This window comes from Bufo gargarizans, chromosome 5 (assembly GCF_014858855.1).
Source record: "Bufo gargarizans isolate SCDJY-AF-19 chromosome 5, ASM1485885v1, whole genome shotgun sequence".
Taxonomy (NCBI): domain Eukaryota; kingdom Metazoa; phylum Chordata; class Amphibia; order Anura; family Bufonidae; genus Bufo; species Bufo gargarizans.
In genome coordinates this window covers 215,502,457-215,517,534 of record NC_058084.1, presented here as the reverse complement: position 1 = coordinate 215,517,534, position 15,078 = coordinate 215,502,457, and the positions used below count along the sequence as shown (strand labels likewise).

General features: G+C 43.1%; 1 protein-coding gene across 1 annotated transcript in view; it reads right to left on the bottom strand.

Annotated features, from left to right (window-relative positions):
• Positions 1-14,262, bottom strand: part of PDE1C (phosphodiesterase 1C) — a 1,393,842-nt gene extending 1,379,580 nt beyond the window's left edge. Inside the window, exon 1 of the mRNA XM_044293926.1 lies at positions 14,164-14,262. Coding sequence (XP_044149861.1) covers positions 14,164-14,215 — 52 coding nt within the window. The 5' untranslated portion in view covers positions 14,216-14,262. The remainder of the gene's footprint in view (positions 1-14,163) is intronic.
• Positions 14,263-15,078: the final 816 nt, after the last annotated feature.

The window sequence follows — 15,078 nt, the reverse complement described above, 5'->3', positions numbered from 1 at the left end:
CATCTTAAAGCGATTGCTTTTCGTGCCATAAATATCGATTCCCGTAAAAATATTCTAATGTGGTGGGAATATATAGTCTCATCTGGAAGATTAGTCAAATCAGCAATGAATTGAGTGAGCTCTACCCAGAACGCTCTAATATTAGGACAGTCCCACATCAAATGCTAGAAGTCTGCACCATCTCTGGCACAACGATGGCATATGTAGTCTAACCAGCGATGGGCAACTGGTGAATAATACATAGTTGAATAAACATGTTATTGATCACCGGGACACATACAAAAGTGACTCCAACAGTTCAGAGATGTCCTCATCCGTCAGATCAGGGATTGTGGCCCTTCACCTATCCAATATTGTCAACTATGTCAGCTGCATCCGAGTGTTAAGTAGGTGAGTATACAGTTGCAAGAAAAAGTATGTGAACCCTTTGGAATGATATGGATTTCTGCACAAATTGGTCATAAAATGTGATCTGATCTTCATCTACGTAAGTCACAACAATAGACAATCACGGTCTCTCAGAAGACCTAAGATTAAGAATTGTTGACTTGCATAAAGCTGGAAAGGGTTATAAAAGTATATCCAAAAGCCTTGCTATTTATCAGTCCACAGAAAGACAAATTGTCTATAAATGGAGAAAGTTCAGCACTGCTGCTACTCTCCCTAGAAGTGGCCATCCTGTAAAGATGACTGCAAGAGCACAGCGCAGACTGCTCAATGAGGTGAAGAAGAATTCTAGAGTGTCAGCTAAAGACTTATAAAAGTCTCTGGCATATGCTAACATCCCTGTTAGCGAATCTACGATACGTAAAACACTAAACAAGAATGGATTTCATGGGAGGATACCACAGAGGAAGCCACTGCTGTTAAAAAAAACCATTGCTGCACGTTTACAGTTTGCACAAGAGCACCTGGATGTTTCACAGCAGTACTGGCAAAATATTCTGTGGACAGATGAAACCAAAGTTGAGTTGTTTGGAAGAAACAAACAACACTATGTGGAGAAAAAGAGGCACAGCACACCAACATCAAAACCTCATCCCAACTGTGAAGTATGAAGGTGGGGGCATCATGGTTTGGGGCTGCTTTGCTGCATCGGGGCCTGGACGGATTGATATCATCGAAGGAAAAATGAATTTCCAAGTTTATCAATACATTTTTCAGGAGAACTTAAGGCCATCTGTCCACCAGCTGAAGCTCAATAGAAGATGGTTGTTGCAACAGGACAATGACCCAAAGCATAGAAGTAAATCAACAACAGAATGGCTTAAACAGAAGAAAATATGCCTTCTGGAGTGGCCCAGTCAGAGTCCTGACCTCAACCCAATTGAGATGCTGTGGCATGACCTCAAGAAAGCGATTCACACCAGACATCCCAAAAATATTGCTGAACTGAAACAGTTCTGTAAAGAGGAATGGTCAAGAATTACTCCTGACCGTTGTGCAGGTCTGATCTCCAACTACAGGAAAGGTTTGGCTGAAGTTATTGCTGCTAAAAAAGGAGGTTCAACCAGTTATTAAATCCAAGGGTTCACATACTTTTTCCACCTGCACTGTGAATGTTTACATGGTGTGTTCAATAAAAAACATGGTAACATTTAATTATTTGTGTGTTATTAGTTTAATCAGACTGTGATTGTCTATTGTTGTGATTTAGATGAAGATCAGATCACATTTTATGACCAATTTGTGCAGAAATCTATATCATTACAAAGGGTTCACATACTTTTTCTTGCAACTGTATATGGTGGAAATAACACCTCGGGGGCCCTGAGATCGGAGAACTCCAATGAGAGGGAAATTAGATATACATACTGTTTATACAGGGAATTGAGCATTGGGCGCATGTCTAATCTGCAAGTAGTGGTAGAAGGCTGTACAAGCCAGACTGCATCTGAAAGTGGCTAAATGGGTGAAGCACATTGTCTTGGTATACATCCTTAAGGCAACATATATTGTGTGACTTCCAATATTGGGAGTCGGAGAAGGTAGACAAAGTCGGGAACATAGGGTTATCCCAAAGGGGTAAATCGCCTATCACATCATTAAAATCGTGTATTTCCTTTGTGGCTGACCATACCTTTATGGCAATTCTATAAATGGGAAGTAGTTTTCGAGGAAACAATTATGGCTTTTACAGTACTGGCCACAGGGAGCTTAAATTAGAATAGAACGCCAGAAGGGCCTCTGAGTTCGGCATCTGTTCATATGGCGTAAGCCAAGATTTCAAGTAACATAGCTGACCCTCCAAGTAGTAAAAGTAGAAGTCAGGTAGAGACATACCACCACTAGATCTGGGGCGACAGAGGGTGGAGACTGAGAGTTTAGGCCTGGTAGATCCCCATATGAAAGCTGGTGGATCCCCATATGGTGGTGGATCCCCTATATGCTCCAATATATATAGGCATTTGGGAAGTACAATCATTTTGAGATTTATGCGGCCTGCGACTGATAGAGGAAGAAAGCCCCAAGTTCGGAATTTGTCTTTGCAATAATTTAGAATGGGGTGTACGTTCATAGAATGGAAAGTATCAGAGTCTTTGGAAATAATAATACCTAGGTATTTAAAGTGGGATACTATTGGTAGCCCATGATTAGATCCAGGCCAATCTGTACCATATAATGGAAAAAGAAAGGACTTCGACCAATTAATGCACAACCTCGAGTATCGACCAAAATCAATAATAAGTGTAATAGCTCGGGGGAGTGTAACCTCCATACAAGACATACCGTAAACAGTACCATATCATCAGGATATAGTCTGACCCTATCCTCTCTGTCTCCCATAGCTATGCCCCAGTATATGTGGTCTTGCCATAGGCTGATTGCATGGGGTTCAATGGCCAGGGCGAACAACAGGGGAGATAATGCGCATCCCTGCCAAGTTACCATGCTCAAATTAAAATAGGCAGAGGTGATGCCATTAACTGACATATTGGATCTGAGGTTCCCATAAAGAATGGACACCCACTTGATAAAGGCTGGCCCAAAACCGAAGTGTCTGAGTGTACCCAATAAATAAGGCCACTCAAATGAGTCAAAGGCCTTAGCTGCATCGAGGGACGCCATAGCCCATCACTGTTGCTGTCTAATTCTGTGTGATCACCTGTACCCACCTAATATTTTCAGTTGTAGTTTTGCCCGGCATGAATCCGGATTGATCCGAATTAATGATATTGAGGATGCATTTGTTTAGTCTCACTGCCAATATCTTAGCAAGAATCTTATAGTCAAGATTTAGCAGGGAAATTAGGCGGTAAGACCCACAGTCCAATGGGTTCTTCTGGGGTTTAAGAATGATCGCAATTATGGCATCATATAAAGATGGTGGTAATGTGCAGAAAAGGCAGCTGTATACATTTTCCCCAGGGGGGTCTAAAAGCAATTTTGAGTATTTGGCATAGACTTCCAGAGGAATGCTGTCTGGGCCTGGGGACCTTCCACTAGCCAGAGAGGCCACAGCAGAAGCTAGAAATGAGAGAGTCCAGTAAGGCCGAGGCAGATAGGGACAATTGAGGAATCTCCAGGTTCAAAAGATCGAGGTCTATTTTCTCAGGTGTAGTATGCACCTGGGACTGGTAAAACTCTTGATAGAACTCCTGAAAGCGGTGGGCTATTGCGGTCGCCTCTAGCAATGGGGCACCATTCTCAGACAAAATATGCAAGACTGCTGGAGACCTCTGGTTCTGATGTACCAGGTGCGCAAGCAGTTTACTAAATTGATTACTGATCTCAAAGTAAGTCTGCTTAGTAAGAAAACGTTTGCGCTATGCCTTTTCTTTCAGTAAGGTAAGGTATTGACGACCCTTAGAGAAACTCTTGCCGCCCGGAATCTGTGGGGATGGGCAACATAAGCTGTCTCTAAGCGGGTACACTCCCTAGCCAGCTCAACTTCCTAACAAGCAGTGGCTCACTTAACATATAATATAGATTAGACAACCCCTGAGGTAGGCTTTCAAAGTTTCCCATAACAATAATGGCTTCTCAAGTCATTTAGGAATATGGAGAGCTGATCGGGTACCCGGTCATTAGATGTCAGAAGTGTCAACCAGAATGGGTATACTCTCATGGAGGCACTTGGGTGGTCTACTCAGGTAGAAATTGTTATTTGTATGGGTGAATGGTCAGATACTCCTCACACCCTATAGTCAATAGCTGAAACTTTGGTATACAACATAGGGTTGCCCAGAGAATAGTCAATACGTGACAGTGACTGATGGCTAGAGGAGTGACAAGAATAGATTGCAGCATTGAGATTTCTATGTTGCCATATATCCACCCATCCGACCTCCTGTAGTAGGTTGGCAAGTGGGGTAGGTGCCTGAGAGGTGGTTCCTAAAGTACTCATTGGGGTGTATTTATCTATTGAAGGGTCCAATAGCATATTATAATCACCTATGCAGAGAATCATAGCTTGAGGGAAGGCGGCAGCAAAAGCAGCAGCCTGATGCAATACAGTCAGTGGTGCAGAATATAGATGCCCATTATAACATATAATATGCAGTTGATATATGCCACCACAAAAAGATAACAACCCTCTGGGTCAGTAACCAGACTGTCTACTTCCTACCTGAAAGATTTATTGATCATAAGGGAGACACCTCTGGAATAGGATGTATGGCATAGAGGTTGTGCCCACTGGACCCATGGCCTCTGTAGTCTGCTAGGTTTCTTGGAGACACCGAATGTGGAGGCTTAATCTCTGAATCCCCGAGAACACCATTGACCTTTTCCTCAGATTCCCCAAGCGTCTAACATTTCAAGACAGCACCCTTAAGTCAGCCATATTGATAGACTGCATATAGTATAAAAGAACGGAGCTTAATAGTAACGAATGGGGTACATGACATATCCCCGGGAGGGGTATAATGTCTGACAATGGGACTATACATGCGTCCGCGAGTGCCAAGATGCATCAAACACATAGCAAATTTTCTTATCAAATGTACACCTAACATGCCTGTAGCACCCTCAAAACTCTGAATGGGTGGTGCAAAGCGGGTAAAATGTTAACACAGGTAAAAACAGAGAAAAAAAAAGAAAATAGATATATAAACAATCCTTGAAAACTGTGCAGAACAGATTATGTGGTGGTTGTGGCTAATATAACAGGGAGTGCTGGTGGCTAATTTCGTCACTTGCACTAATTATGCCACATGGAAGTAATGGAAACATGGACCTCAACCTAACATGTGACTTGGTGCCGCCATATCGAAAGTGAGTCAGCATAACACTCTACAGCATCAAGGCCTAGATATGGACCCTGGGGTAATAACTCTGTTCGGGGGTCTGACAGGTATTCCCTTGCCATCAATCCAGGTGCTGGCTTCAGCAGAGGTAGTGAAAAATCTTGTTGTCTCGCCATCAACTACCCACAGTCTGGCGGGGTACACCATGGAAGTTGGCATATTTAGCTCTAGGAGTCTTTTTTTAACTGTTGTGAAAGTTGCTCTCCTCTTCTGAAGTTCAGCTGAATAGTCAGGAAACAGCATAATGGTGGTGTTCTCGAACCAAATCTCTTGCTTCCGTCGAGCTAGCTGCAGAATATGGTCACGGTCAGTTGAGTTAAGGAGACGGGCAAGCATAGAGCAAGGAGGAGTGCGTGGTGGAGGGGGTTTAGCTGGAAAATGGTGCACCGTCTCAATGGCAAATTCAGAAGAGAATTCCGCTTCTGGAAAGGTGGTCATCAGCCATTTAGTCATAAATTCGCACAGGTTGGAGCCTTCAGGTAGACCAATGATTCTCAAATTATTCCACCTTAGGCGGTTTTCGTAGTCATCACATTTTTGTTGCTAAAAATCAACCTTCTTTTCAAGGGAGGTAAGTTGTGCAGGGATGGGTGCGTTGCGGTCCTTCAGATTGGAGACGCGGGTCTCGGCTTCCCGGACTCTATCCCGCAGTGTTTGCATATCATGTCGCAGTAACCCCAAGTCTAGTTTAACTTCCTCTAGTTTACCCAATAGCGTTGATCTGCAAGCTCAGATAGCCTGTAACAGTTGGTCTGTGACCTGTTTGAAGGTAGACTCAGTGTCTGCCTCAGGATCTCCTGCCACTTCGTCCACAGCTTCCGGGGATAAAGGCCTGGAGGGTGAGTTGGTGCCATCTTGGGCTTCAGTGCAGGTAAAGATTTTGAGTTTTTCAGCTGCTGTGCTGTGACTTGTTCCATGCCCTACTGCGTCCTCGGGGTCTTCCCGACAACCTGCCTCTGGATTGAGGAATTGTGATGGCTAGTAATACTCAGGATAATGAAAGTTGAGGTGCTGTGTAACGGAGCTCACTCAGACGCGTCTGTACATTCCCGCAGCTGGCCACGCCCCCCCCCCCCCCTCCAACATTTTTCAAACAACACATCATGTCTTCTGTTCATCCACGGAGACCTTGACAAATAACATCAACCCTCTGCACTGTCCCTGTGCCACTATCCCCCTGCCTCTATTTCCACAAAGCCCTGCCACCTTGTGCCAAACCCAACACAATCCTGACTGATCACAGTGTTTAGACTAGACCAGGGGTCAGCAACCTTCAGCACTCCAGCTTCTGTGAAATTACAGCATTCACACTTAGGGCTCATGGACACGACCATAGCCTGTTTTGCAGTCCGCAAATTGCAGATCCGCAAAACACAGATACAGGTCATTTACATTCCAGATTTTGCGGAATGGAGCGTCCTGCCTTCTACAGAACAGTCCTATCCTTGTCCATAAAGCAGACAAGAATAGGGCATGTTCTATTTTTTTGCGGATGCCACGGAATCGACATACAGATCAGGGCTGCATACGATGTTCTGTCTGCATCTTTTGCAGCCCCATTGAAGTGACCAATAATGTGGCTCTGTGAATTAGGCCCTATTCAGCTGTTCTTGTAACTCACATAGAAGTAAAAAAAAATTGGGATTCTGGGAGTTGTAGTTTCAGAACAGCTGGAGTGCCAGAGGTTGCTGATGCCTGGACTAGACTATGGACTGACTGGTCACAGCATTTACGCTAGACTATGGACTGACTGATCGCAGAGTTTACACTGGCAGGATTTACACCAGTCTATGGACTGACTGACTATAGCCTTTACACCAGACTATGGACTGACTGCAACATTCATACTAGACAATAGACTGACTGATCGCAGGATTTACACCAGACTATGGACTGACTGTCTACAGCGTTTACACCAGACTATGGACTGACTGCAACATTTATACTAGATAATGGACTGACTGATCGCAGGATTTACACCAGACTATGGACTGACTGCAACATTTATACTAGACAATGGACTGACTGATTGCAGGATTTACACCAGACTATGGACTGACTGATCGCAGGATTTACACCAGATTATGGACTGACTGCAGAGGTTACACCAGACTATGGACTGACTGATCGCAGGATTTACACCAGACTATGGACTGACTGCAGAGGTTACACCAGACTATGGACTGACTGCAGAGGTTACACCAGACTATGGACTGACTGATCGCAGGATTTACACCAGACTATGGACTGACTGCAGAGGTTACACCAGACTATGGACTGACTGCACTGTGGTATTGCATAGGACTGCATATTATATCTTCTACATTATCTGTACTAAGAGGGTTATCACTGTGTTATCTGTGGTGTTACATAGGACTGCAGGTGACATCTACTGCATAATCTGTATTCAGTTATCACTGTGTTTTATATGGCATTATATAGGACTGCATATTACATCTACTACATTATCTGTACTCAGAGAGATATCAATGTTATCTGTGGTGTTACATGGGACTGCTGGAAATTCCTTCCACTTTCCCCTTTTCCTCTACATTGCTGTGTTTCTCAACTTATCATCTTGCTGCCTGCTCAACAATTCCTGTTGGAAAGTTAAATGTTTAATTAGTGGGGGTCCAGTGCCCCTGACACTCATCTTACTGAAGGTGCCATGGTGCTCCTTTGAGTTATGCACCCCCTCCTTCCATGTACATATGGCTGTATCTGTGCTTTTTCACTTAAACATCAGAAGATGCAGTTTTCGGCAGATAATTCTTCTGGGGGAGCCATTGTGTATGTGGATTGGCCTGCAATATTGATGTATGGCAAAGCACAATACAGCAACAGCAACCGCACTGCAGTCCAATTTATACTGTAACGGTTATATAAAGCTTGTGGATGAGATTTCTTAAAATCGTATCTACTTTGCTGGTACATAAACACTGTAGATGTGCCCCCACAGCTTTGCTTGCAGCAAATCTGAGCGTATAAGTCCCATGTGGACACACTCTTATGTTCCCATGTAGCTATACAGTGGGCCTCCAGAATCAGTTCCTCTGGTGGGATCTAGGCACCCGAGTCTGAGACTGACAGCTCAGATGTCACAAATGTATTTAAACGTTTGCACCTCTTTAATGTGTGCCAAGTAAAATGTGGCAAATTTATTAAAAGGCACATGCCTACAGGGGAGGGCCCCTGAGAAAGGTGGGCTCACTGTCCACCAGCACAGCATCTCAAATAACCTATATCAATACAAAATACTGGGTAAACTGTCCAGTTTATTATTATAGATGCATCAGATGGTTACGATGGCCTCTAGGAATAGAGGCAGGCCATCCAGTATCCTTTCTTCCCTGGGACCCACCTTTGGTCTCTGGGACCCACCTTCCCTGGGACCCAAGTTGTTGCAGAGACCCCCACAAACAATCATCTTGTAGCATTGTGCTTGTGTCTGCCTCTGTGTGGGCAGGTAATATTTGTATGTCGCTGTACAGTGGGTTCCCATAATGAATTTTACTGGTGGGCCCTAGGCATCCCAGTCCAACACTGAATATAAGCATATTACAATATCTAGCTCATATCGGATGCAGAGAAAACTATAATCTACCGAACAAAAGCATTTCACCTGAGTGATGTTACTAAAGGCAAGTTGCCACAGATTTTAAAATTTGCCGTAGAATCCTTTTGTAAAACATATTGCTTTTTTGTAAATTGTATCTATAAAATTCATGCTGTGAGGAAGGAGATAAATGCATCCAATAAAAATTATTATCTGTCACCTCATTGCAATAAATAGAATATAGCAATGTTATAGCAGTTCCTCCATATAACATCAGAGGCACTATAAGGATCTCTAGTCAAATAATAAAATATCATTCTAAGGCTATATTCACACTAGCGTTTTTTGCGAATCCGTCATGGATCTGTAAAAACGCTTCCGTTACAATAATACAACCGCATGCATCCGTCATGAATGGATCCATTTGTATTATGTCTTATATAGCCAAGATGGATCAGCCATGAACTCCAATGAAAGTCAATGGGGGACGGATCCGTTTTCTATTGTGTCAAAGATCCGTCTTGCTCCGCACCACATCGCGGACAGAAAAACGCTGCTTGCAGCGTTATTCTGTCCGTGATGGGATCGCAACCAAACGGAATGGAATGCATTTTGGTGCATTCCGTTTCATTCAGTTCAGTTTTGTCCTTATTGACAATGAATGGGGACAAAACTGAAGCGCTTTCTTCCGCTATCGCGATCCTATGACGGATCTCAATAGCGGAATTGAAACCGCAGATGTGAAAGTAGCCTTAATAACAATGATAGTTTTGGAATTCAAAACAGAAGAATTGGAAAGAATAGCTTGAGAAGATAATGATTAATAATGTGTTTTGTATAAAAAATGCTAATATTCTATAGTTTATTCAATCTCCCAACTGCTTGCTCTAGGTTCAGATTATATAATATATATACTGGGGCTCGTTTATGAACCTATGTACACCACTTTATGGCGTATATCAGTCTCAGATTTTGTTGCACACCATTTTGCTGCGAAATCTGCGATTTTCCCAGGCATAATGAGGTAATCGCTTTGTGCCTGCAGGGGAGAGCTTCAGCCAGATGAATGGTGGAGCAGCAAGCTGACAGCTCCCTACTACACCATAGCACTCAACTGTCTCTGCAGGACATACCTCAGCCACCCCAGGACCATGGGTCAGCCGATGAAATCTAAGGGTCCATTCACACGTCCGAAAAATAGGTCCGCATCTGTTCCGCAATTTAGCGGAACGGTTGCGGACCCATTCATTTTCAATGGTGCTGCAAAACATGTGGACAGCACACAGTGTGCTGTCCACATCCGCACTTCCGTTCCACGGCCCCGCAAAAAAATAGAACATGTCCTATTCTTGTCCGAAGCTACAGACAAGAAAAGGCATTTCTATTATAGTGCCTGCCATGTGCGGTCCTAAAAATGCGTAACGCACATGGCCGGTGTCCGTGTTTTGCGGATGCGCAATTTGCAGACGTGTGAATAAACCCTAAGACTGTGCCACTGGATCCAGGGTGGTTGGGAGGCATGTATGTTGCACTACTTTTTACTACAGTACAGTATGTTCTATCCTATAATGTAGGGATTGTAGTCTTCATTTTCTTCCTCTGCACATTTGCCCTGTGAGGGTGGTCTTTTGGTGCCTTATGCCCTATGATGTTTGATATTTCATTCCTTATGTGAATATCTTTATCTATATGGTCACCTTTAAATTTTGAGTCAAGATAGTTCACCCAAGATAGTACAGCCTAAGGCCTCATGCACACGGCCGTTGTTTGGGTCCACATCCGAGCCGCCGTTTTTGCGGCGCGGATGCGGACCCATTCACTTCACTCTGTGTGCTGTCTGCATCCGTTGCTCCGTCCGTTTTGCGGACAAGAATAGGCATTTCTACAATGGGCCGCCCGTTCCGTTCTGCAAATTGCGGAAGGCACACGGGCGGCTTCCGTTTTTTGCGGATCCGCGGTTTGCGGCCCGCAAAAAATGGAACGGTCGTGTGCATGAGGCCTAATGTGTAGGAAAAACACTGCCAAATGTTAAATATGTAGTACAAATTAATTTTGGAAACGCAAAATACATTTCTTGAGCTAGATTAGAGGTGTTTTCTGGTTTATAGGTATTGATGAGCCATCCTCACCCCTATGCTTTACCCCCTACACAAACTTTTCTCAGGATAACATCATCAGGGGTTCACCAAGATTGATATGGAGAGAATTCTGTTGGTCAGTTGAGGTTTAGGAGTGTTTCAGAGCATGTGCTGGCCTTATGGACTAACTGTACAGTATCTCTGTTTAACACACAGCACTGGTAAGTGTTATATTTAAGAGGAAGTCTCCATCCCCTGGAGCCGTGCCTACACTTCAGTCAGTCATAGTGTGCCACATCATCCAGTGAAGTCTGAAGAGCTGAAGGAGCTAAGTGATGCTGCAACAGAAACTGTACATGGCCAGAACTGCACATGTGCAGTTACAAAAACAGCGCAGCTGATTGTACTCTACTGTTTCCGTAGCTCTCATTCACTTGTATGGTAGCTATGAAAACAGTGCATCCCAGCCCACTTGGTTGTCTCTGTCAATTTGGCCGCCGGATATCATGGATATTCCAATCTCAGTCATGAAGGGCTGAGGTTAGCACAAAATGGCAGGTATAAATGGGGAGCACCACATGTGTAAGAATACTAGGGATTTCTCAGAAAAGGGAAATGAGGACAGGGGGCAATTAAATGAATAACTGTCCACCCTACAGCTATCATGCTAAACTTCAGGGAGCTATGGTGGGATGCATATTCTGAAACCCTTGACTTGGGCAGCAGAATAGCTCATTACTTATACGTGACATATTAAACATTTTGTGCCAAAAAATAGTAATCTGTGATAAAGTATCAGTAAAGTGATATTTTGTGAATGTCATTGTGTAAAACAGAATCACCCTCTATGCACCTGAGTGGAGAGCTAAATATCAGTGACTCATGCTCTGGCACGTCCAACCTGCAGCTCCAGCGCGTGCTCACGTCGCACAACAGTCGGTGATCTGACAATTGCAAGCGCTGCTGCGCAGATAATTCGGATGCGCAAATGTTATAGAGGAGATGTAGTGCAGGTACAATCGCTGTCACCAGCGGTGAAAAAAAAATTACACAGAATGTCACAGATATTTAGGATGCGCAAACGTTATACTGGAGATGTAACACAGGTAATGTCGCTGTCACCAGCGCGACAAAATTAGACTGAATGTCACAGATATTTAGGATGTACAAACGTTATACAGGAGATGTAGAGCAGCTAATGTCTCTGTCACCAGCGGCGAAAAAATTTTTTGACTGAATGTCACAGATATTTAGGATGGGCAAACGTTATACAGGAGATGTGGCACATGTTATGTCGCTGTCACCAGCGGCGAAGAAATTACACTGAATGTCACAGATATTTAGGAAGGGCAAACATTCTACAGGAGCTGTAGCGCAGGTAATGTCGCTGTCACCAGCGGCGACGAAATTACACTGAAATTCACAGATATTTAGGATGCGCAAACGTTATACAGGAGATGTAGCGCAGGTAATGTCGCTGTCACCAGCGGCGAAGAAATTACACTGAATGTTACAGATATTTAGGATGCGCAAACATTATACAAGAGATGTAGCGCAGGTAATGTCGCTAGTCACCAGCGCTGAAATTTTTTTACTGAATGTCACAGATATTTAGGATGCGCAAACGTTATACAGGAGATGTAGCGCAGGTAATGTCGCTGTTAGCAACAGTGAAAAAATTACACTGAATGTCACAGATATTTAGGATGCGCAAACGTTATACAGGAGATGTAGCGCAGGTACTATCGCTGTCACCAGCGGAGAAGAAATTACACTGAATGTTACAGATATTTAGGATGCGCAAACTTTATACAGGAGATATAGTGCAGATAATGTCGCTGTCACCAGCGGCTAAGAAAAGATTACACTGAATGTCACAGATATTTGGGATGCGCAAACGTTATACAGGAGATGTAGCGCAGGTAATGTCGCTGTCACCAGCGGCCAAGTAATTGCACTGAATGTCAAGGATATTTAGGATGCGCAAATGTAGCACAACAGATGTAGCAGAGGTTGTGTCACTGTCAGCGGCGGCCAAACAATTGCACGCAATTTAGAGCAGGTTGCGCTAATAATATATATTGCACCCAGATAAAACAATAGTCCTTAAAAGTACTTTTGGGTCTAACACCTTTCAACATTAAACCCTTCCTAAAAAAAAAATAATCCTGTCCCTACACTATCTGTCCCTTCTGCTGCAGCTCTCCCTGACTAAGACTGAGCCGAACCATGTGTCATCGGGTGCTATATAGCACCCGATGATGCGTTCCGGCCAGTCAATCACTGTAATGCCAGTAACCGACATGGCTACGGCATTACAGTGAGGGCTAGTACAAATGTGCGGGGAGGAGACTCGAGCATCAAAATGGTGTTCGGCCGAGCATGCTCGCCCAACACTATTCCTTATGGCCTTGGGACCCTAGCCCCACAGCACTACCAACAAGAGAAAAAAGTGGCATGCAATGCAGATACGTCCTACTTGCACACTGCCACAGCTATAATGTTGTGATAGGGAAGTCAGGTGGCAGTGATCTTCATATATCAAGATTTTGAAAGGTTTTATACACAGTATTGAAGAGGCCAGTACAATATATGAGTAGAATACTGAAATATTAATTATATTATCTAGATTTGCATAAAGAAGAAATTCTCAAAGTACCCCCCCCCCCACACTAATTTTATCAGAATTTATGGTTCCATATAGCTTCCTTTACAAATATTCTTAAAGGACATTATGTTTACTTTACAAAGTAGAAATAAAGATATTGTTTCAAAGGGTTTTTCGATAATCAACAATGTTATATCTGTGGGGGAAAAACCCTGGAACCCTCACTGATTACTAATATGTTGGTCACAAGTCCCTTGTGCCTCCTCACCTGCATGAGATGCCATGCAGCGGCTGTCGAGCATTTACACTGGTGTCTCATACAACCTACAGAAAACCAGGCAGGTGGGCGCGCACAGGACCTCCTTTCTAGTTACTAGTGAAGTCCCTAGTCATCTATCATTTATGACCAATTGTGGAACTACACATGTTTAGCACTATATGCATTTAGTGCTATATTATGTTATACTACAAATCCTGTGTATTCTAATAAAATGACATAGATGCCACCCACACGTAATCCACTTATACATAGGTATCTGCAAATTCCACAATATTTGATTCATATTTAATATCCCAGGAACACAATCAAATGCATAAAGCATGCTGTACATACACTGCTTCCACAGTTGTCATTATCGATACAATGTAGAATGAAAGAAAATTGTCGATTACCTGCTGCCATTAACCCTGATATCAAAGCGTCTCTTGACTTCTTAGTTGCCATTGTAAATCCTTGAGTAATAATAGCTATAGAATCCCTTTATGCAGCCTTGTTCTTTACTTTCAAATTATCTCCAGATGCAGGCATAAATTAGAACGTCCAAAGCAAACAAAAGACATAAGCATACAGCCAGTCTGCTCAAGAAACGCTTAGCAAAAAGATGAAAGTTTTCTAAATATAGTAGCCTGACTTCTACAAAACAATGCTAGGAAGGCAGAGTATTACTGAGATTCCATAAATGAGATGTCCTCTAAGGAACATGGAAAGTCTGACAAAGCAAGAACAGCTTGGAAAGAGATCAGCAAGACGTTGTGGATCTGCAACTCCCAATGGGAAGGCTTAAAAGTCACATGGAATTGGGATCACTGTCATCTGAAATCTATACTGTTTGCACGCTAATAATGCAATAAACAATAGAAACATTGTAATACTGCTGCATAATGTTCTGATGAAAATTTGATATTTTGCTAACTTGTCACAGTAATAATCTAAATTTAAGATTGCTTCTTCTGTCAATTCAAATCAGTCCCAAATACTGTTGATATATGTTGGACTGCTTGGTAAGAATCAGTTTATCTTTGGGCCTCATAATGCAGGGATTCAGCAGTTCACACACTTTCCAAATAGTGCTTAGCTATATACAGTGCCTTGCAAAAATATTCACCCCTTTGTTTTTCCTATTTTGCTGCATTACAACATGAAATTTAAAGGGAAATGTGTGAGTGCATATGTATTCACCCCCTCTGCTATGAAACCCTTAAAGGGGTTTTCCAAGACTTTAATACTGATGACCTATCCTCTGGATAGGTTATCAGTATCTGATCAGTGGTGGTCTGACATCCGGGACCCTCGCTGATCCGCTGTTT